The 24935-nt window shown below is 35.0% G+C and overlaps 1 protein-coding gene across 2 annotated transcripts in view; it reads right to left on the bottom strand.

The window, feature by feature from the left end:
• FSTL5 (follistatin like 5) overlaps nucleotides 1–24935 on the bottom strand; it is a 275866-nt gene that overhangs the window by 56998 nt on the left and 193933 nt on the right. For both annotated transcript variants that reach the window (XM_020584125.2, XM_020584124.2), the window contains exons 8-10: nucleotides 13307–13427; nucleotides 5740–5901; nucleotides 3697–3831 (exon numbers count right to left, since the gene is read on the bottom strand). In XM_020584125.2, the coding sequence (XP_020439714.2) occupies nucleotides 3697–3831; nucleotides 5740–5901; nucleotides 13307–13427 (418 nt within the window). The remainder of the gene's footprint in view (nucleotides 1–3696; nucleotides 3832–5739; nucleotides 5902–13306; nucleotides 13428–24935) is intronic.

Here is a 24935-nt window from a genome sequence, read left to right as displayed (position 1 = left end):
TCTCACCTAAGACAATGTTAAAATGAAAACATATTTTCAGAAGTCTTACTTTTAGTGTACATTGGAAAAGGCTGATGTGCTAAGAAGAGGCCAAACTATACTTGAGACTGTCATCCACTATTCAAAATTTTACCTATGTGAGACAGAACAATGGTTTTGTGTTCAGTGCTGGCATTTACTGAACAGATCTGGATGACAAGGCATTTTCAGAGTATTCTTCATTCAATTCCATCTAGATTACCATCCTGATGATGAACCATTATCATCAAAATTATATTGACTTTTCTTGAGAACTGGATGTCAAATATCTGAAACTGGAAACTTTAAAATAAACAAGACCCTAGCACCCTCAATTCATACTTTGCATTGTATAACTTTATTTTTCCTACTAGCATCACATTTCCCACAATTCAGTATAGCTTTGCCATTCACTTCTTTTCTCTTTATAATACAGACAGGTGTATTACATGAATCTGCAAAAATCCTGTGAATTATAAAAACCTAGCAGTCTGATAGCATTTTTAGACAGGTGATGGAAAGGTTTGCTTATTATTTAACCATCTACTTGTCCATAATGACACTGATTTTAATTTAGTCAGAGGTACCAGAAAATATAATATTTTCTCTTAGGAGCTGTTTAAATTACCCATTTGCAAAGAAATGAACTAGCCTTTCCCTTTCTGCCACAGATATTATTTTTTTCTCAAAGCACTGAAATGGGTTTTTCCATAAATTTGGGATGTATTGAAAGTGAGATTCCACAGAAAAATAATAAAAATTTAGTTTATTGTGCAAAATAACATTAAATCACAAAAGTTTACACATGCACATAAACAATGGGTCAGATAAGTACAAAAGTGGACGCTTAATTTGACTATTAAACTTTCTAGGAAATAAAATGCATGCACTGGTAACGGAATCATGTTCTGTATTTTTTATGTGGCTTTTGAAATTACTGTCATGCTCAAGGCACTACAATTGTACTTTATATTTTAGAACTCAACTGTAAAGTTCTCATTAAACTCTCAATAGCAAATCAGCTCAATGTTCAGAAATGCTTTTATTTTGCTTTGATTTTTATCTTATGTGACATCACAAAGGAGAAAAGCCCAGATTAACTGACAAGCTAGTGAGAATTTGACCTTCTTTTATTCACAACACTAACCTATGATTTCCAAAAGGGAGCTCTCTAGTAAGGAACAAAAAAAAAAAAAAGTAAATATGTCTGCTTTATTCTCCTAAAGGAGGATAAAAGGAAAATAATTCATAAAAATGTCATTAGTGACAGAAATAGTTTATATCAGATCATACGGAAACACATTTACATTCACCAGAACTATCTTTAGGATGTAACTTGTTACCTAATCAGCAGACCTGAAATTAAAGTAGCTGTGCTTAATATGTGTGGGTGGGGTAAAAAAAAAAGACCCAAATCCTATCCAAGTGGTTTTACCTATGTAATTTTATTCCCTAATAATCCCTAATTTCATGCATGAACAAGAATTTTGGGAAAAATATAAAAACAAGTGGAGAAGAGTTAATAATGAGGCCCTTCTACTTCAAGTATCAGATCTCTGATGCTAGCAACTCCTCACTGCAATAGAATTTTTTTAAAAACAGCAGCAGTTTTTTAAACTGCATCTATAAAAATTTGCACCTGTTAAGATAATTTGTTCATGTCAACAGTGCTATTTTTATTGGTAGGTACTGTAGTCTTCTCTCATGTACCGAAATGGGTGGCTGAGCAAATTGGACTTGAAAATGTAAATATCTGCTACACCTAAATTTGAATGTTACAACTATGCATCTGTGGGTTATACAAGTATTTACACATGGACCAATGCTTAGGCAACCATGTTCAAACACCAAGGAACATAATGGTAAAACGCTTGCCTTCAACATACAACATTGAACTTGCATAGTAAATTACTTTTATAGGAAGGAAGATGACTATATCTTTTGGATGAATTGTATTAGAAATAATTTGGTTTATATTCTGTCTTCCTTCATTTACATCTTTCATGACACCAATGGTCATTCTAAAAACTTATTGCTAGTAGATACTAAGGCATTTGTAACAAGCTGTGTTCATTGCATGGCATGGGATTTTACAAATCCTGCTAAGGTAGCAGACCTAAAATTATTACACCACATTACAAGTCCTGAAAAAAGTGTTTTGCATTGTTGTGGATATCCCTATCATATTCACAGCAGATCAGGTCTTCAGAAGATAAAATTACTTAACTAAAACACTTTGAAACTGTATGGTTGGCTACAAATATTTTGTTGCTAAGGCCAAAGTTTTAACCAAACATACACAAACTAGAGTTCACCAGGCTCTTGAAATTTGGCAAAATTCACAACATTTTTTGTACAATGCAAAAGGCAAATGGAAGTGGTAAAGCTATTTCACATTACCAGATTACCAGAAACACTGCATGATCAAACAACTTACTTATCCTTAGGTGCCCTCCCAGAAACGTCTGAACAATAATTTTCATGACACTTAAAAAACCCCCACGTTAAGTCTTTTTAAAAGACAATTAATTAGTGTTACTAAAATCAACTAAGCAAAGATATCAACATTTAGGTTATAAAACTTTCCTGCATGGAAGATTTCCTCTGAAACATTTAAAGCATAGTAAACCTATATGTAACAGAACTCAACGTCCTGCAGCTTGGAAGTGTCAGGCAGACTTGCAGCTCTACTAATTCTGTCTCTGGTATCCTGCCGAGTACTTGGCACTGTTGAATAAGCTTCTAAATAAACAGGAATGTCTTAAGTTAATGCAATCACACTCACTAGTAAGACAACCATCATTTTACTAGATGTATTTATAATAAATATATAGTATTCATTACAGTAACAGATTAAAAAAAAAAAACACACAAACAAAAAAAAAAAAAAAAAAAACAACCAACCAAACCAATCAAACAAAAAATGGGTGAAGTATAAACTCAGGAATGGATTTTTCTAAGCAAAGTGAGGCAAGAGGAAAGAAATACCAAGTTAGACAAATAATAGGTAAACAGGGTTAATAAAGCCCACCACCATTTAACAGAGGATAAAGCAAGCTACGTGTTAGAAGTGATAGTGATTTCTTTGGCACATTCAACTCCCAGCATAGCAAGTGAATGTGTTCATTGTTGCTCTGCAATCCTGAAGAACCACAGTCATCCAGGCACAAGACAGCATGGGCAGGCTGGAACTGATCCGGGCCTGCTGGACACTTCAGTAGGTCCGATCAAGTCTTATGATCACTTTCATGTCATGAGGGCCAATTTTGACTCTTGGTATATCTCAATAACACACAGGAAAAAAAGGTCTTTTTCTCACACCCCCATAAACCACTGGAAAACACACTAATAGTCACCATATATAGATATCCAGTTCCCTTTTCCCTTCACATTCCCTTCATATGCAACACATCTATGATGAGGAAACTATCAAAAATTTACCAGCAATGTAAAAAATACGTTGATTCACAGAATGAATCAGGGATTTCATTTTACTTCTTAATATAGTGCAGATCGTGCACTCTGCCTTCAGTGACTCTTGGATACCATTAATTGAACTTTATTTTTTTAAATCACCTATCTGCACAAACCCAATTTATTTAATGTTTCATAGTTTTAATACTGATTAAATGTTTGAATGTGGTCGGCATGCATTTTTGTAACTCTCACAATACTTACGAGTCTTTCGAGCAGAATCTTCCACAAAGAGAGAAGAAATATCTTCATCCACCCCTGCTTCATTCTTTGCAATGCAAGTGTAAGCTCCTGTATCTTCATAGCGCACATTGCTAATGTGAACCTCACTACCATTTGCTGAAAGGAGAGGGAAAAAAAAAATCAACGTGCAGACAATGCTAGGGCTTTCAGATTATAAATGCAGAAGGGTTTCTCTGCTTATACTAATTAAACCATTTTCATTCTTGACTTCGTAACTTGGAGGCATGCCAAATTAATCCAAAGGTATTCAACTGGCTAGTGAATTACATGCACTATTTCGTCTCACAGATACCCAGAGTGCCTCAGCTGATTTTGCACTTCAGAGCCAAATACCAATCTAAGGTTTTATATATGTTTAAATGACTATAGTTTTTTTTAATCAGGTAAATATTGGGTTTTTATTATGTTGTATTTGGTCACTTAACACCATAATTTCCTTTACACAAAATAATCCATGGAAAATAACAGGCCAAACTTTCAATGTAAATAAAAATTTTAATAAAATTATTTGTTATTTCTAACCAGAGTCACCTAGTTACTTTTGGGTTTGTGTGACTGTAGTGTAACAACAGGAAAAAAAAGGTGCATTGAAATTTTTCACCTACATCAATGTAGAAGCTTATGGAAACCTCAGGAATTGTATCAGCTTGTGCAGGAATGACGACAAACAGTCCAGGTTTCACGGGCAAAGATCTTTTAAATATTGTGATGTCAGTAATGGTGTGAACAATGATTCATTGAATTTTAAGTATAGTAAACTTGTTCAGCTGTAGGAACTATACAAAAACCAGCTTTGTAGGTATTCTAAAGTACAGACTAGAAGGGGCACTGTCTTACGGTGTAGCACACTTTTAGCTTGAAGCTAGTGCACAGATAGTTTAACTCAGAAAAATCTCAGGGAAAATGTAATGAGATCCTCAAAATTGTATTTCAAATAATTAAATGCTAGAAAATTGAATTAAACATATTTTGCTTAGGGAAGAACCCTTTTAATTTATTTATCATAAATATATGGAACAGAGAGAAAGGGAAAAAAATTCCCTCAAATCCCTAAAGGTAAAATTAAGAGAATGCTGCTATGGAAGAGGAGTTCATCCCTTTCTACTCATAGTGGAAAGTGTTTCTGCAAGGCAATTGTTCACAAATATCCAGGGGAGCTGTCCATGAAAGAACAGAGGACTATGACATCTGCAGGTAAAGTAACTCTTCAGAGAAGCACTTGCCATGTCTGTCCCACTGCTTCTTACAGTGGGAGTGCTGTACTATCCTAATTAACATCCTGGTTTTGTTGATGAGTGAAAGTTTTGAAGGGAACACTAGTAGCAGGAGATTTTGTTTTCCTATGGCTGATCAAAAATCACCAGAAAGACTGAAGAAGCATGAAGATTTTATGCTGGACAGGTCCACTGATTTTGCTGAGCCCTGAAGATTCATACAAATGAACTGTTGATTAAAGGTAAGACTTTCTTTTAGTTTTTGATAGGGCTTTTTGGGGTTTTGGGGGTTTTTGTAGGTTTTTGGGGTTTGAGGGGTTTGGGGTTTTTTGGGGAGGGAGATAGGGTTTGTGTGTGTGTATGCAAAGTCTTTGCACTCCCATGGAGGTCTGCTGATACCCTTCAGAAAACAGCACATCCATTTCAGGTATTTCTTCTCCAGTCCTTTCTACCATCAGGTCCCCAAATCTCATTAAGATTCTTATCACTTCTGACTGGGATCAGGTCTAGGACTGTCTGCTCCACTGAGATACTGCACATTTTCAAACAGAGAAGAGCACATTGGAATTTTCTGGTAATCCTGCCAGTAAATACAATCATTATTCTAACAAAGAGAAGGCAGAGAAGATATGTGTCTTGGGGAGTAACTGAAAGATATCACATCTTTTGAAATGTTTTAGCTTCGATTTCAAGCCTTAGTTAAAACTGTGGAAAAAGGGCAGCTAGTATGGAAACAATGCATGGATAAAACACTAGCAATGTGTAGAAAACAATAAATACACCCCTTTACCTTGAAGAGTTAGCTGTTTGGACAACTTTGGAGTGATATCAATTCCATTCTTCAGCCAACCAAGCTGTGGGTTGGGAATACCTTCAGCGTGGCACCGAAGGCTAGCTGTCACACCTGGCTCCCTTGCCTGGCTCTCTGGATAGACTCGGATAACTGGTGGAACTGAATACAGAAAACAATTATAACTTAGTGAAGAACATCATCTTCATTTTAAGAAAAATAATTACAAGCAATTCAGAAGACCCCTGCAGCTATATATAACAACACGCAGATGTGGTATTAGTCAGATATTCAGTGACATTCAATGCAGAATTCTGTCTCAGAAAATACATGAAGCAGAAAAAATATTCTGTGAGAAAAACCTCTTTTCACTGCCTGCGGTATCAAAGAAAAATGCCTCAATTCTAGTTCAATAGTTTGTGGTTGAGTAATAAGACTTTTATTTTTCCTTAGATTCCTTTATAAAATATGAAAAATGTACAATTAGTAAGTCATGATATGTTGTACAAAGATTGTAACTGTCCTGTTCCACAAACTGTAACAATTCATCTCTACCTTTTCCCTCTTTCCAAAACACCTATCAACAATCCATTCTACCTGCATAAAACCTGTTCAGGTTTATACTTTTCTATACCTGTTCAGAGAGGACCTTCTGTACCCATGATACCACTTCCCTTCTTTATCACATGGACACATCACTAGCTTATGTTCAACCTGACTTCCCTCTGAAGTCCTTTTCTGCCAAGATGCTTTCCACTAGGCGGTCCCCAGCATATACCAGTGCACAGGAGTTGCTCCTCCCTGGGCGCAGGACTCTAGCACTTCTTGTTGAACTTCTTAAATTCCTGCTGGTTCATTTCTCCATCCTGTCAAACTCCCTATGAATAGCAGCAAGATTCTGTAGTCTATGAGCCATTCCTCCCAGTTTGGTGCTATCTACAAAACTGTTGAAGGTAGAACTCTGCCCCATCATTCAGATCATTAAGATGTTAAACAAGACAGGTAGCCTTCTGGACAAAATGCCCACACAGTTGGATAACTGTGTTACATAATGGGTGAACAACTGGGTCATTGGTCAGGAACAAAGAGTTACAGTGAATGGGGCAATATCTGGCAGGGATCCAGTCCCTAGTGGGGTTCCACAGGGCTCCATCCTCAGCCTAGTTCTCTTCAACATCTTATTAACGAGTTGGATGCAGGACTTGAAGGAATACTAAGCAACTTTGCTGACAACACCAAATTGGGAGAAGCTGTTGACTCCCTCGAGCGCAGAGAGGTCCTGCAGAAAGATGGGCAATCACCAACTGCATGAAGTTTAACAAGGGAACATGGCAGATTCTGCACCAGGGATGGGGCAACCCTGGTTGTGTGTATAAACTGGGGAATGAGGTGCTGGAGAGCAGCACTGTAGAAAGGGACCTAGAGGTCCTGGTCGATACCAGCAGTGCCCTGGCAGCCAGGAGGGCCAAGCGTGTCCTAGGGTGCATCCCACACTACTCTGCACTGGGGAGGCCCCACCTTGAGCACTGAGTGAAGTTTTGGGGACCACAATACACAAAAGACACTGAGTGGTTAGAGAATGTCCAAAGCAGGGCCACAAGGATTGTGAAGGGTTTTCAGGTGAAGCCATATGAGAAGTGGCTGTGGGCACTTGGTCTATTCAGCCTGGAGGAGACTGAGGGGAGACCTCATTGCAGACTACAGCTTCCTTGTGAAGGCAAGGGGAGGGGCAGACACTGATCTCTTTGTGGTGATCAGTGCCAGGACCTGAAGGAGTGGCATGAAACTGTGTCAGGGGAGGTTTAAGTTGGATATCAGGAAAAAGTTCTTCACCCAGAGGGTGTCTGGGCACTGGAACAGGCTCCCAGGAAAGTGGTCACTGCACCAAGCATGATGGAGCTCATTAAGTGTTTGGACAATGCTCTCAGGCACATGGTGTGACTGTTGGGCTGGTCCTGTGTAGGACCCGAAGTTGGACTCAATGATCCTGATGGGTCCCTTCCAACTCAGCAGATTCTGTGAACCTATGTATAAGACTAGTCTTATGAGCTTTTTTATTAATAAAATATAAGAATTGTTGACATCAATTTTCCAAGGTTTGAAAACTTGCTGCAGTATATGCTTGCCAATTAAAAACCTTCTACATACCACACATCAGTAGTGTCAGTGACATCACAGTGGACATATTCCTATTGGTAATCAATAGCTAAGCAACATTTAAAAATCCTGCTATGTAAACTTTTTAGATGAATAACTATTTATCTTAGCCTTAATTTTTTTATAGAGAGAACTTGCTCGAGGTTGTTTCTAACAATTAAAAAATATTAACTTTAATAGGATTAAAGAAGTCTACTTTCTATTCGCCAAAGTTTTGTTTAATGCAGCTGTAAAAATGTGGAATACTTAGGCTGTGTCACAAAACACAGCTGGTTAGAGGATGAAGTATCAGTTGATAATGAAAGAAGATAACAAGATCAAAAATTAACTGTGTCTATTTTGGCCTGAGATTAAATATTTTCAAATCCTATTCAACTATTTAAAAGGAATGTCTCAGCATGCTGTCCCATTAGATCACAGAAATGCCTTACATTTCTACATTACAAGAAATACACAAACGTACTTTATCTCAGAGAGGATGCAAGAATCAGTAGGTTTCAGGGATATTTTAAACCCAGTTAGAAGATGGTCTCTTCAACATAACCCCAATATGCAAATTGAAAAAATGTAATATAATAACATAGGAGAAGGTTAAAAATTAGATAATACAGCTTTTAGTTTATTAAGACTACCAGCTGAGAGGAAGAGCTTATAAAAATCAGAGATTTAAGGTTTATATTGATTTTCTGAAAAGGACTTTGCTTTCATGGAAGTGGCTCTTTATTTTCCTCTAAAGCCTGATATTCCCACTCCTATTTCCTCTCCATTTCTTCCCTGTTCTATCTGCTCTTGCATAGCATCTCTGAGATCCGTACTGAGACCTTGCCTTCCCCACTGTGTTCTTCAGACTGAGCCCCACTTGACTGCACATTCAGTGATCTCAACATTTTTTGGCACCTCAGCTCCCAGTCTTGCCCTGCCTCACTTCCTAAAATCCAATTTTCATGTCTGCCTGTTCAGCATTTCTTGACACAAGGTCCTTTAGGTAGCCTCCCACATGTTGTAGATTTCCCACTGCAGCAAAGCCAAATGGCTAATTCTTCCACTTTGTCTCTGGAAAAGCAAGGACCTCCACTTCCTTAGAGACAGGATTGCCATCACTGAACACTCCTCAAGCATCTCAGCAACAGAAACAACTTTTAGGACCAATAGCAAGGCATTGCAATTAATTGTGTTCTGACTACATATGCAAGGATATTGCTTGTCTCTTTTTGTGTCAGTGAAATATTCTCATTGCATATAAAACCTTATAGGTATTTAACTATCACACCTTGACAGACTTCTACTGAGCACGTGAAGAGAATTTTTTTTAACAGTCCAATTTCAAAGAATTTTCATTGACTAGAAAAAGGAATTAATCAGTTTTATTTGGGCAAAAGGCATGCAATATTTTGGACGCAATATTATTGTTAAGAAAGTTCTAGAAAATACTGTAAGTGAAATCAAATTCTTCCTAAACCAACAAATAAAATCTCACCCTGCATGACAAAATGTTATTGTCACTAAATTAACTACTTAAGGGTTGTTAGAAGAAGTGAAAGCGAAGAGAGGACCTGCTCAAATGAAAACATGTCTGAGTTTTCTTTTACTACCCCTTATTTCTATAGTAGATTGCTTTAGCACTGTTTTCCCAGGCACAGAGGTTCTTGCATGACAGTAGGGCTTATTTCTTGCCCAATCTTTCCTCTATTTGCTGCCATTTTCCTCTTTTCTCAGCAACTCTCTGTCTGGTAGGTTATCTATACAACTAGTAATGTTTTCAACCCTCCTTTTGCATGATAATTTTTATTTCATGTTACCCTGAAGCCTATTTGTAATATTCTACTAAGAAAGAACTGTGCAACTGAGGCATGCAGACAGCTGAAATACAAATGCAGTTACGGGCTCAGTCTATAAAGTTAACTTGATGTGACAAGTTCAATGTGAAGTCTTTGGGGTTCATTTGAATCACCTTTTTTTTTTTATTTTGTTTTGGGTATTTGTTGTTGTTGTGGTTTGGGGTATTTTTTTTCTGTAACTGACCATAAATATCACCAGAAATGAAATTTTAAGTACACAATTAATTGTTCTCACTGACTTTCAAAGAGATATGCTCTAGCATCTTAACCTAAAGAAGCTTACTTTACAAGGGAGACATCATTACATAGGTTAAAAAGGGAGGGGAGACACTGCATGTTTGTATTTAGCAGAGTAATGTGTAACACATAATTGAGTGAATTCTGTATCCCTTATCTTTCAATCCAACAAGCAATGTGAGACTGTTGGTTCCAAATATGGTGGATACGTAACTATTCAATACCTCTAACATTTGTTATAAAACCTTCTGAGTATTACTTCAGTCGGATCTGATGGGGGAAGGGGAGGGAGAAAACAGTCTATTCAAGCTGTCTTGAATCCAGGGAGAACGTATGCGTTTAAAAAAGAAACAGGTGGTATCTATAGCGAACTAATTTCTTCTAATGATGTATAGAACAACTCTTCTGTTAAACTGAGATGCTTTGGAAAAACAAAGCTAGCAAACAATTCTTCAGACACTATACATTCCCAACTTATATCTGGCCAAGGGACTGGATTCTCCTTTATTTACCTTAAGGTATAAAAACTACTGATCTTATTTAAGCATCACTGATATATTAGAAGAAAAATAAAGGTCAAACTGAGAGACTCAGATTCATTTAGTCATAAAGTCTGAGTCATATAATCTCAAATTTATATGCACTGAAAGTTTTAAGTATTATGTAAATACTAATAATTAAGATTTTTATGAAAGAGTTACTCCTTCCTGATCACATTTCTTTTGTAGTTTATATGAAGTGTTAAATATCAACTTATAGTATTGCTTACAATATTTACTTTACCATTTTATTTGTCCAAGAGTAGACTGATTTTTTCACTATAAAACAAGTTTTTTACAGTGCTCATTAAGTGTATTTTTAAGACTCCAATGGAAGCTCATTATTTTTTACTACTGTACTAGATAATTCAAAACTAAAAAAAACCTTAGATTTTAATCGTAAGTCAGATTTATATATATAAAAATTGCATACTAGCCAAAAATATATGAATTTTTTTCTAAAAATATATAGCTGTACATAAATGGAAACCAAGAGAGAACTTAAAATTTAATTACATTGTTTTCATTGAACCTTCATATTAGATCTTTGTGATCAACGTAGTCTCATTATCCCATTAACCTTTTGACTGACTCTCCAGTTAATACAAGTATCATTATACTAATTAGTCGTTATCATAGCTCCAAATACTGACCATCATGCCTGTGCTTAAGAAGATTATTCCTTAGAAGTACAGGTCTAAACTGTGGAAGAGCTGTTCATCTGACCTTTAATCTCAATGGATTTAACTCCATTTATCCACAACATGCACAGAAAATAATCCTACTGCTCAAAAGGCCTCCTTTTCCTGTTTCTTGCTCCCCAAAACAGCAACATCCAAAGTCATTTAGGAAGGTATCATTCCAGTGCCAGCTTTTGGAATAGCAGCAATCTGAGGTTTACAGGGGTTTCCAGATGAAAAAACCCAATTTCTTGGCAGACACTTTATCACCAGAAAAAATCTACATTTGTCTTCCTTCACGTCTCTCAAATTATATTTCTTGATTTTCTAGTCTTGCAGAAAACCTTCTAAAACTTAAGTGGAGTTTTGCCTCATTATGTGCTGAACTGAGCCAAACATGAAGAATCCTAGTATTTTAACTCTTGCTATGCACCTCTGGAGGATTATTTACACATTGGGATCGGTAAGGAATGTGTTGATAAGAATATAATTTTGTTGATAATTTAGGGTAAACCAGACCATATAAAACAGCGGAGAATGTTGTCCAAGAACCTACTAATGTGTTCAGCTTGCCAACAACTCTGCTATGTATGCAGGAATTAAAATATGAACAAACTTCACTTCAGTCTTCTCACTGGTTTAGCCAGTACTTGCTACCTGGCTTTTCAAATGACAGAAAATAATCCCAGAAGAAAAAATTGGAGGAAAAGATGTTGATGCCATGTATTAGCTCAGGGACAACATTCTATCTACAATGTGTTGTGGGTCAGGAGGGGAAGAAGTTGGGGAAAAAAAGCTGAGATATATGGATAGATAAATCTTAAAAGCCAGCTTCCTGGAGAAATGTAACAGCAGAGACAACATGTTTATAAAACTGCAAACAAGCACTAAATGTCAAAGTAATTTAAAATGTGAAGATATTAACAAGAGAAAAGGGGAAAAAGTCTATTAAAAGAAGAATGAATCATATTAAAAGCCAAAATAATCTTGGAAGCTGTATTTCATATGTATATAAATATAAGAACAACAGAAAAAATTTCAGCATTCTTGAATGAGATGTCAAAAAAAAGTCAGCCTAATAAGGGTTTATGCAAGTGATTAATAACTAACAAAACAAAGAATGATTGTAATAGCAGTGGCCAGGAAACTAGGGCTAGAGTATGCCTCAGGAGAGAAATAGGGTCTCTTAATGAAAAGCAAATTTGGAGAAGATTGGGGTCAAACATGATTCTGGATAGGATTAATTAACAACATGGAATGACAAACACTGGTAGTTTACTGCAGAAAGGGAGTCTTAAGAGTCAAAGATAAATATGAATTGAAATACCATGAAAGTACTCAAAGAAAAAAAAAAAGACATTAAATCTCAGTGGTGATAAAGCATACCCTTCATCACTGGAAAAGAACTGCTTAAAATAATTTAGGAAATAAATTGCATATAGGAAAAACAGCTAGGACAGGGTACACCAGCTCTAGAGAAGGTAAAGGCCTGTCTTCAGGGCACGACTAACAAAACAGTTAAGTTTTGTCCAAGTACAGAATTCAATGAAGTGTTACCTGGAACTTGAACAGATGCAGGAAAATATAAAAATCAAGACTTCAAATCCAGGTGCCTCAAGTTAATCTACTAAAATCATGGTTAGATTTCAATATCATAAATGTGAATTTAGAAGCCTGCATCAATTACAGAACCTTCTGGGAAGTGCATTCTATTAATCTTATATTCAACAAAACATTCTTAACTTTAGAAACTTACACACTTATTTTTCCCAATGTGTTCTCCAGGTCACAAAATTAGTACCCAAAACTACTTTATCTGTGTATACACGCATATATAAACCACTTATTGTTCTGCATAACATCACAGGTGCAAAGCAAGTCCTCTGGACTATCTTTAAACCTTTTAATAGTTATTATTGATATGGAAGCAATAAATTAAAATTATTGTGTTCCATTATTTTTAAGGTTACTTGAAGGAGAACAATGAAGAAAAAATTATATATCTTTTTCTATTAAGCTGTAACACAGTACAAAAAAAAGTAAAACAGCAACAACAGATGTGCTTAACAAAATCCAAGTTTCTTATGGACTTGATAATTGGAACATTTTTCCTTACCAGTCACCTGGAGAATATGAGTTTGATAGAGCTTATCATACCCATCAGCAAAGCAGGTGTAATTTCCCATATGAGTTGTGGTAACCTTAGTGATGTACAAGGACCCATCATCTCCAAAATCCTACCAGGAAAGATTAAAAACAAGGTTATCATAATTCAGCCCACATCTCTACAGTAATTATGCTCGTCATCTTGGCAACAAAGCTGTGATACAAGTATCAGACATCACAAATATTAAATCAGAATATCTGACAGTAATCTGAAATTCAAATATTATACTTGTGAATGGTGGAGTTGTTTATACTTGCTACCTATATTGTGACTGTAAAAGAAAACACAACTTTTATATTAACAACTAGTTAAACTCTGCAGAAGCAATATGTTTATTTAGCTATGACAGTTATTTGCAGAAGAAAAGCTGTTGAGGATTGGATCCGACCAGAGGGAAAAAATAAATCTCTGCAAAAATTAACAAGTTAAATGACATCCTGTGGAAGTGTTGTCATCTTCTGTAATGAACAGACAGACCAAAAAAAAAAACACCTCATTTTTCTTCAATTCTTCTCATTAGATTCAGGGATACATTGCAGAAGCACTACTGCTGTAAACTAATTTCAGTGATCTGGGATTCCTGAAAGCAAATGTTTGTGGTCAAGACTGAGGCAAAGCAGGCTTTTAGTACATCATCGTCTTCTACGTCTTTTGGCACTGGGTTCCACGCCAGCTCAGCAAAAGGCCCATATTTTCCCCTCTTTCTGTTGCTGCTGATACAGTCCTGAAACTCTGTAGATCTTCGTGACTCTCACCAGATCCAATTCTGGGATGACTTTTTCTTTCCTTATCTGGACATTCAAATACAGTCTCCATGTTCTTCCTGGGTCACCTGTTGCTCCTTACACCTTCTTCCTTTTATTTGAATTCTCTCAAGAGCTCATTGTTCATTAATACAGACTTCGGGCTGCTTTTGATTTACTGTTCATTGCAAAAGCCTGTTCTTGAGCATAGAGGAGGTCATCCTTGAAAATCAACCATCTCTCTCAGACCCCTTTTTCTTCCAGCAAGATCTTCTATGGGATTCTTCCAAGCACATCCTTGAATAGGCCGAAGTCTTCTCTCCTGAAATCCATGGTTGTGTTGCTTTTTGCCCTGCTGTCTTCTCTTAGGCTCCTCAACTCTGCCATCTCATAGTCACCACAGCCAATGTTGTCCTCACCTTTGTATCTCCAACCAGTTCTTCCTTATCAAGTTTCTTCACAAACTTTGTAACCTCTTCTATAAATTCCTCAATTCCTATTGAAGACTTTATCAAAAGCTTCCAAAAACAAAAGCTTCAGCTACAATACCTCGTTCAGGAAGTCCATAAATTGCACAGTAAAAGAAATTTGATGGAAAATATTACTATGTGCTGCCTTATTCTTACATTCTATCCTTTGGATGTTATCAATGACAAAATACTGGGCTACATTAACTTCTGGTTCATTGTGACTGTACTTGCACTCCTCCATGATCTTACCTATGGCTTTTCCAATTTATTGAGGTTTATTTTTTTTCAGTTCTCAGTTTCCAGTTTTTGTTCTTACCCAGAGAACATAATCTCATATTTCATTCAAGATTACTTTCACTATAACATCTTGAGTCTTTTTGTAGACTGAAATTTAAACATGAAAACCGAAGCATCTATGAAATTTCCTTTAATTTCTCAGTTTTCTTTCTTTAAACATACTCAAAATATTATTCAAAAAGCATATGTCTCTATGTATTTCTTTCTTTTTTTCATCCAAAGATGTTTGGGCAACTAAATTTCACATTTGCACAACTCTGTGCTTACAATGATTCTGCCAGTTGTTCATTGGAAGAAGAAGACAACCCACCTAAAAATTAACCTACCTGGTAATCCTGTCAATAACTTGTCTTTCTTAAGATAACTATAGGTTTCTATATTAGCACTTTGGTTACACAGAAAATATTTCTACCAAATCTTCAATATACCATTGCATGTTACCACTGCAAAGATCAAAAAAGGGACCCTCTTTAAGACTTTTTATGCGAACCAATACCATTGGATTTCCCTTCAGAATAACCCACACAACTAACTTCAAAAAACTTCCCTATTGGATGTTCTGATCTTTATCTCTTTCTAAAATATATGACACAGAAGATCAATTTACTTTTCCCCTCTTACTAGCTGAACACATGTTTTCAAGGTGTTCCTCTTTAACAACATTTTTAGTGGAAGATGAAAGAACAGTGATTCAAAAGAGCCACACTACAGGTACTTACATTTTATCTGGAAAATGGATATTGTTATTGCTGTCTAAAACTTTTTGCCTAATCTCTGCCATATGTATTTGTGAACAAAATAGGGCATAGGATGGAGTGTATAAAAATTCAGCTGCTACAATGCAGTCTGGAGGCTGGTTTACTTTACCATTCCTTATGCTAAATTATTAGATATTGCTTTGAAGCACACTTACCTGTTACAGCCTTTTAACTAGCTCATTGCAGGATATGATATCTTTAGGTACCATAGCTATTTTTTAAGTAAACAGGTGTCTGTGTTATGGTTTCTCCCTTCTTTTTCATAGAAACAATGGATGAAACATCCCTCTGAATATTTTACATTAGTATCTCAATAGAATTCACACATGATGACACTCAAGAGAGTTAGAATTTTATGGATAGCGTTTTTTGTTGGTAGTGGTGAGTTTTGTCTGGTTGGTTGGTTTGGTTTTTTTGCAACTACAAAATAAATGTCCCTAGCTTATTGTTATACCGAGTTCAATGTTTGTTTTGTTAATTAAAGCAAACTACTCAATACAAAGTGAACTTAATGTGGTAAGCAGCATTTGAAAATGGATGGTGAAGTGCAAAGAGAGCTATTTGACATTGCATGTTGACAAGCATTTAGTGCCTTATTGACTAACTCACAAACTAAGTAATTAAAAAAAACCTGTATCTATACTGACACACAAATATCTTTGACACAGAGCCTTCAAACATCAACAGCAAAAAACACAGAAAAGTGGTTTTTTACCTTTTGGAAAATATATTTGATGACAGTAAAAAAATTGCTACAAGCTCAATTTTTGTTCTTCTACTGTTCAAATAGAAATGGCAAGGTACTTTTAAAATTACATTGAGAAACCCTAATTATTTTTGTCATACTTAAAAAGATAGAATTGAACAATTATCTTAACAATGATTCCACTGCAATTCTGTTCTCCTGAAGAACTTGACATTTTACAAATCATGATATATGTTATGAGTCATGAGTAAAATAACATGAAAAGAAAACTTTAATTTGATAATGAATCTTTGCTTTGGTTTCTTACTGCTTATAAAACAGAAACTAAAGGTGATTTTTGGTTCTGAATCAGCAATTATTTCCTTGGAGTTTGTAACTTGCTTTCATATGCTAACACTTTCCATATAAGAGAATTTATGACCATTTGCCAGTACTTCTTCATTAAAAGCTATAGAAAGACTGTTCCAGCTTCCTCCCCACAGGAGAACATACAATGAAATAGACTGCTTGAATTTGTTCATCATCACAGAAGCTAGAAGTGGTTTTGGTTTTGCTTGTGGCGTTTTGTTTTTGGTATTTTTTCCCAGCATTTGTTGCCAATATACCGCTCTCTTAAATAACTTTTTGGGGTTTTGTGCTTTGCATAAATAATAATAATTTAAAAAATCCAATTAAAAAAAGAACATAGGCTAGGTGAACTGAAGATGTGAATTCTTACTTACATTATCCTCAAATAGAAAAAAAAAATAGTTTATTGTGTCCTTAATAAATGGAATTAGCAAACATCAAATATTTTTAATTCATAGCTTTTCATATTACCTTTATTTCTATTTGCAGTCTTTAACCAATCTACAACAAAGGGAAAAAAATATATTGTTTGGTCTCTTTTTTACTGATGGTTAGCAGAGTTATCATAGTTCAATTATAATGATAACAAACTCTGGGTGGGGGAATTTCCCTTCTTTTTAAAGGAAAATCTTGATTTTCTAATGGGAAAAGTCAAAAACCACCACATCATCTGTCTCTGAGCTGATCAGGTAGAAAATTTGAACCTAAGAATTAAAAATTTTATTGGTTTCCTAAAGGAAAGCTGGATCAACAATTGCAACCAAACAGATATATCCAGAACAGCAGTTGTTTGCTTGTAAAACACAGCCAAGATACATACCCCCCCTTATTTCCTGTACATCCCTCCAAGCTTTCTGCATTTTATTTCAGTCAACTCATGGAAGTACCAGTAATACTAATGTCCCATTCTTGCTCATATTTTACATACCTTTCAGTATCTCTAACTTCCTTTATTACAAAGACACAGAGAGTAGATAACCTTTTGAGGGTTAACTGAAAACATTTTTTAAAATAATCATTTATGTACAGTTGGTTTGCCAGATAAACTCAGCTCAGGTTTTTCATGCTAATGTCAATGTTACAACTCCTATTTGCCAAGTAATCAGTTTCTCTGTTCACATTGGCAAAGCAATGCAACTCTGCAGTTTGCTATGGACTGTCAGAAAGAAATTATATTCCACAAAGAAATCTGAAAATAATTGCACTTGGCAGAAATCCAAGATGGTTTTTGAAGTTTGCCTTCTAGATTAAGAAGGAAAACAAAACCTACATTTCATAAGGACAAATTTTGCATGCCTTCTCTCAGTCTCATATTTTAAAGCTGCAATAGGAATAAATCATGATCTAGCTTAAGTCCACTGGCTGAAGAATCATCCTGACAGAAAATTGCAAATCATGCCAAAGCTTAAAGAAGAAAAGCATGCAGTCTAACATAAGCACTAGTATAGTATATGCAGTAGAAAGCGACAGGATCTTAAAAGAAACTCCGCTCTGAAGAATGTAATACCAGACACCAATTCGTGACTATTAATGCAGGCCAGTTTTAGTCAAAGGAAATTAATCCTCCTAAGCTTCTTTTACAGTCATTTGAGAAAGCTCGGGGTAGCAAAATCCTTTCATGGGACCCTTCAGTGGATCTGTCATTGCTCACTGTTTTAGCTGCCACCCACCTCTCTCTGCTGACCATGAAAACAAACTTCCTAGCCACAATTAGACATTCTAAGCATTCCATTGGTTCCTCTTTTCCTGACACTGGAGAGAACAGAAAGAAAAAAGCAAATAATGACTGAACTTTACAGGCTGTGTTTCATTACTGCAAATAGCTTTACTAGCCTTACTCTGCTGATGACTGGGTAAAGCGGTGATCATTTGGTGAGTAATTCAGAACATCTAACTAAATCTCCAATGCTGAGAAAGTCTTCATGCATCCTAAGCCTGTATTACAAATGGTCAATGCAGAGGTCAGCCACTACTCTTGCTTCCTAAAATAAGACTTTGTAATGCATGAGCCCAGGCTGTTAGCTGAATTGAGCAGGATTTGGCTGTATGCAGCAAATCTGAAAAAAAGGTTATTTCTCTGGCTATAAATGAACATACTAATACTGTACCTGTTCCGATAATTAATTAGATAGGTATGATTTTCCCTTTATTCTCTGGGATACAGTAAGGGCTGCAATTTCACTTCATGAGGAAACAGTAACAGCTAATAAATGGTAATATCCATTATTCTACAGAAAACACGCAACTGATTTGTACTTTTCAAAAAATGTCTGTTGATTAAAAATTAATTTTGCTATTTTGAAATCTAATAATGTTCAAGCCTCCTAAGAACCTGAAGAGGGATGACAGAGAAAAGTGACATAAAATGCCTCAGTGCTAGATAACCACTGAGAATAATGACTTCATTTGATACGTAGATGTGTAAAGAGAATTTGGATTTTTTTTCTTGTTTATGGCAGACACTAGACATAAGTGAGAGCTTTTCCAAAGTACTAGAGCTCTTGAGGCTAGCCATAAAACATCACTAACCTTTTACTTCCTCAAAAACTCTGTAATTTTATGCTATCTTGCTATGAATCTGCTATAAGGACTGCAAATTTATTTAGACATTAAAAATCTCCAACTGAGTAGATGCAGTATATTTTAAATGGAAAATTCAGCATGTTCTGATACAGCTGTCTTTTTTATTGCTTCATATTACATAGAGATCTTCAGAATGACTCATATACCATTTAACTTTTACTCCTTTTTAACAAAACAAATTGTTATATAATCAGATTTAATCAGATAAATCTATTTGACATTAATTTCTCATATATTTTTCAAGTTCACCTCATAACCAATGAGATGAATAATAATTACCCAATTACCACAGTTTATTATCATTCCCCCAAACGGTTCTTTTTTTCTTTTTTTTTTAATCAGCTTTAATTGTAGATGTATTTATTATTACACTCCAAGCTAGCTCTGCAAAGAGAAACTAGCTTTGCACTATGCAGTTTACTTGGATCATATTCCAAAGGTGTCTAACTCTTAAGAGGCCCAGAGAAGCAGAAGTACTGATGTCATTTACCCTTCAAATTTAGAGTTAAGTTTAGAGTTAAATTTGTGGAATAAGCTTTTAGCAAGAGCATCCCCATTTGCACCTTCCTTCTTTAAAGACATTTTATTTGTAGAAAGAGTGCAAAGAAGTCACTGAATACTTCCTAAATTTTTCTGATTCTAAAAATATCACACTATATAATTACACTGTGCTAAGATTTAATATGTTATCAAATATTTAGATTACAAACCATTAAGGTCTAAATTTATAAAGTTTATTAAAGTTTTTGATCTTCCTATTGCATAAGACACTGGATTTCAGTTTTAGTCTCATGAGTCCAAACCCCTTTTCTTATGTTGAAAAAAAATCATATATTTTGTTCCTGAACTGCAGTCATCTTAAACTAAAAGAACTCATTTTATTTCATACAAACAAATTTCTCCAGACGTTTCTTTACAAACTCAAGAGAATCTACAAAAAAATACTAAAGAAAACAAACAACCCTTAAATTTTTGTATTACTCAAATTTTCATTCAATTATCATCTAGTCCATCCCATGTATTTATGAACTATCCAGGAGTGAGACAGACAAGTAGGAAGAGTGCCTTCAAGGTTTATGCACTCTACAAAAGCCTTGTGGGATAAACTTTGGTTTGTCACAAACTCCTTAATGTACATGTGATAAACCAATAAACAGACTCAAAAATACCTTTTCAAACAACTTTCAAAGATCTTGCAGATAAAACTACCTAAACCAAAAAAGATAGACATTGGTTGGGAATCCCCTAATATGTGGCAGCTGAAGAGGATATATGGGGGAGAAAAAAAAAAACCAAAAACCAAAAACCTAGTACCTTAAAATGATTACAAAATCAGAATGATTCACTTTAGCTCATTCTTAGCACACAAGGGGGGAAAAAAAGCATATTATAACTCTAATAGTTTTCTTCAAGTTGATCTCTCATTTTAAACACAGCATTAATGTGTGAAGTGAAGACAACAGTAGAAAGAAAACAGGGCCAGTCACACATTACTTGGATTATAAATACTATGCCACTTGTGCCAGTTTGTTATCAAGTACGTCATATAACAAATGGGCACATATATACTTAGAAAGATTTTGAATGTAATTCCCATATGAAACATTTTTTTCAACTACACACGTGATTACATACAACAAAGTGAGTGACATCCATTCTCTATCCATCTTTTGCTCTTTTCTTATAAAATCAAAATATTGGCAGTTTGAATGCCAGCACAGCAGCTTCACCTAAGGGTTTAGCCAAGATTGACACACTCAATACTTCTGAAATATTTTTCTTAGAGCCTTTTAAATAAACAGCAAATTCCAGTCAACTCGAACTAAGCACTCAGTATGAGCTGGAGTACTACAAATAGATGCTGAATTTATGCTAATAAAATACTGAAAGCTGAGACAATTTACGTTTAATAACAATCTTAGTTATCTAAGCATCACACACACACTGCCTTTGCTAGAACCACTAATAGAACAATCCATGTCCATCAGTCTAATTCTTTATCACAAGAAATCTTTACTAGGCATGATTGATTCCTTCATATCAATGAAAGAAAAGACACTTCAAGGTCATTGGCAGCAACCTTTTACTGTAACCACAGAAACTAATTATGCAGGAAAAATTCTTTGGGTTTTGTTTTGGAGGTAGGGTTTTTGTTTGTTTTGTTTTCCCTCTCTACAGAAATGAATTGTGATACTTTTTAGTATCGCCTTTGTATTGTTTGGTTCTGGTTTCTGGTCAGGTTAACTGTAGGCCATTGGAAGAACATCCTGGTATAAAACAAGAAAAATTACAGTGTTCAAAAAGTTTTCAGTAAAAAACCAAAAATTTTCAGCATATGGTGGCACTGACAAACATATTTTCTAGAGCTGTACCAAGTATGACTTCTGTCCTTTTGCTGATATGAAGCCAAGATGTTATGGTAAGCCCACAGGTATCACATATTTTGATGGCTGTTCACAGACAAAGACAATAGCATAATGCTGAATAACAAAATCTCATTACTTTCTACACATTATTGCCAATAAGATATTTCTGTTTCTTCTTTCTGTTACATCTCCTTCTGTTACATATCTTTCTGTTACATCTCGGCTGTGTTTGAGTCACAAAATGAGGTTGGAAATTCGCCATTTCAAAAGGGATTGTGAATAGTCATTATAAATATTTTCTGGATGCTATTAACAAATAAATCTTGCTGATATTTAGATGCTTTGTTCTTATTAAATGCTTATATTTGTTATATATAGAAAGTTTACTATATTCTGCTACTTGCAGGTAAACTGTGTGTATTTAAAAGCAAAGTGCCTAATTGAGGTACATGTGTTTCCTGTGTTACAATAGTTCTAAAAAAAAATTGAACACAGTACTGTCAATTGCACAACTAAAAATAAGACCATAAACTCCAGTTAAATTAAATGCTTATATAAAAATGTATATGCAAATGAGAGTATCACACTGAGTCATGACCATATTCCTATGCTCTCTTTAAATTGAGCAACAGGTTCTCTCTTCTGTGAGACATCCACTACTTCAATTTTACCACTGCTCTGCCAATCACAGTAAGAAGTTCTCTTCTGTTGCAATACTAGCTAACTCTTTATTAACACACCTCAAATTTCTACAAGATGTACCGAAATAATTTTCCTTCTCAGTACACCATTGTTGTTAATATTTGTCTCCTGAAATTAATTTTTGCTTTTCTAAGTACCGCTTTCTGTAATGGGCCCAAAATTATTTTAGAAGTGCACATCCTTTACAAAACATGAAGCTATATACACTATATTTTCTTTTTTTCACCCTTGTTCTTTGCTTTTATTTTCAACCATGGGACAGCACTGTCCATTGGAAAGATTCTATGTTACTGTCACCATATGAAACTCTATTACTGAAATACCATAATATGATCTTTTTCTTATATACAGTGCAGCCTTACTTTGGAAGACTGAAATGTACAGTTGTTCTTTTTCTCTAGCTAACCCTTGATTTCTATTATATTTTACTCCAGTCATTAGCTGTTGCCAACTGATCATAGAATCCATGTCAGAAATAAGGTTTCTATTAATACAGAGGGGTGGGAGAAAAGGCAGCTTTTCCTTCTCTGTCTTCCTTTTGAAACATTAATTGTTCAATAATCACAGGTTAAACTTCAAAGACTTTTTCACGAATGAATTTCTTGTCTGATGTTAATACTAATGTATATAATGTGAAAAATGTGAAGGCAAAACAGGATTTCAGTCGTCTTTCATTAACTATAAGTTACAATAGTAGGAACTGCACAGAATTCATAACACTTCCCAAATTGCTACACAAAATTTTAAATATCTTGTAGACAAAAGTCATATGGTATTGATATTTTACTGTGCCAGAGTATGGCAATTCCACTTGATTTCTCATTAACACAAACAGGTCTGTAAAGACAGACTCTTGCCTGGAAGGAGCACAAATTCTACAAAGGAAGGCATGGCTTCCTCCCAGTTAAGTAACAGAACAATTGAAATAAAATGCTTAAAAACTGTTGCTATTAAAATTCTTAAGAGTAAATGGACGCAAAAGTTTGCTTTTAAACCAAACAAGGTAAGTACTTCAGATGAGAGTGATAAGAAAGTTTCCTTTTATTAAGGTACTCAGAAATTTATTTTCTATGTAAAAAAAAAAATTCTTTTTCCTCTTCAAGATTTCAATTAAGTATCTATATGCAAATACTTATGATTTGAAAACATTAATATATTTTCCTTAGAAAGTTCTAGATGGAAAATGTTCATCAGCAAAACCAAAACATATTTAGTAGGTACTTTAAAGTAACTGTCAATCACTTCTATCTCACTTTACCCATGAAAGTATAATAAAGAATGCAGATTCAGTGATTCTCTGTAAACTCACCTGAATTTTCCTTACTCAAGGACAATTTTTTACGCCAAACCCAATTAGGTATTATTTAGAAGCGCTGTTTCAGCTTCCCTACTTCTGTTTGTAGTTTTAAGCCAGGCATACATGAAAGGAGAATCAGATGGACATCACTGATGGATCTGTTTCCCAAATCATACTAAATTAGGAAATCCTTTAGTTTATTTTTTCTCTCCTTTTGAACAGAATAATGAAAACACTCTGCCATGGATACAAAGGCTCTTGTATATACCCAAACAGAAAAAGTTCTGAAACTTTTCAAAAGGAAGCTCTAGATTATAAAGAATGCTATGTATGAATAGTATAAAAATGAAAAAGAAAGGAAGGAAGAATATACATGAAGGTGATAAAATTAACAGGTGAAAGAGAAATCAGTCTGAGCTAAAGTAAAATTAATTAAATTTAGATACGAATGGTATCAGGTATATGAGTAGACAGATCACTGACAAGTTTGATTCAGAGAAATCTTAGATATCATAATTTGAAAATCATAGCAGATATATCCTTTTCTGTTGTTATCCAGTCAGAGTTCACAGAGTGATCAGATTTGGTCTAGATAAACAATTTGCTTCATGTTCACTTTTGCAAGTAGTGGTACCAATTATTTTTCAGATGGGTAGCAATTTTCTTTCTGAGTCAGTACTGAGCAAATACCTTTGTACACTTCTGTAGTATTCTTTTTTTTTAAATTATTATTAGTTTTGAGAATATATAAATGCCAGTTGAGCCAAGTTCCCAATAGATAATTATGCCCTATGTATCCTAATTTTTCCTCCTGGGCTGCTTGTGATGGCAGAAGAAAGGGTTTCTCTTTTTTTTTTTTTTTTTTTTTTATTTAAGCAATTGTGCCTCTCTGTTCAATGAAACAGACTCCTGGATATCAAAGCACTTTTACTGCTGGTGATATGGCCCTCCTATTTAATGTACTACAGCAATGATTGGAAAGTCAGGACTGTGAGCCATAGGAGGCCATTATTAACAAAGCATCTTTCTCATGATCTTAAGAAGGAGTGACCTTTACTGCTAGCTCTAGCATAGTCTGGGTTGCTCTTTCAAGACTTCTTTTCTAAAATAATAACCTGAAAAGCTTAGTCTTTATGTGTATTATAAAACCCTTTCTCATAATTCTTCTGAAAGCTGTGAAAAGCATGAAGTCTACAAGAGTAACAAAACTACTGCAAAATGACCTGGACAAGTAAGGAGAAATAAATATGTAACTAGTAATAAAATTATTCAGAAATGATCCTGTTTTTCACCCAGTTGATGGAATAT

The sequence above is a fragment of the Corvus cornix genome, chromosome 4 (assembly GCF_000738735.6).
Source record: "Corvus cornix cornix isolate S_Up_H32 chromosome 4, ASM73873v5, whole genome shotgun sequence".
Taxonomy (NCBI): domain Eukaryota; kingdom Metazoa; phylum Chordata; class Aves; order Passeriformes; family Corvidae; genus Corvus; species Corvus cornix.
This window is presented reverse-complemented; position numbering and strand designations above follow the sequence as displayed.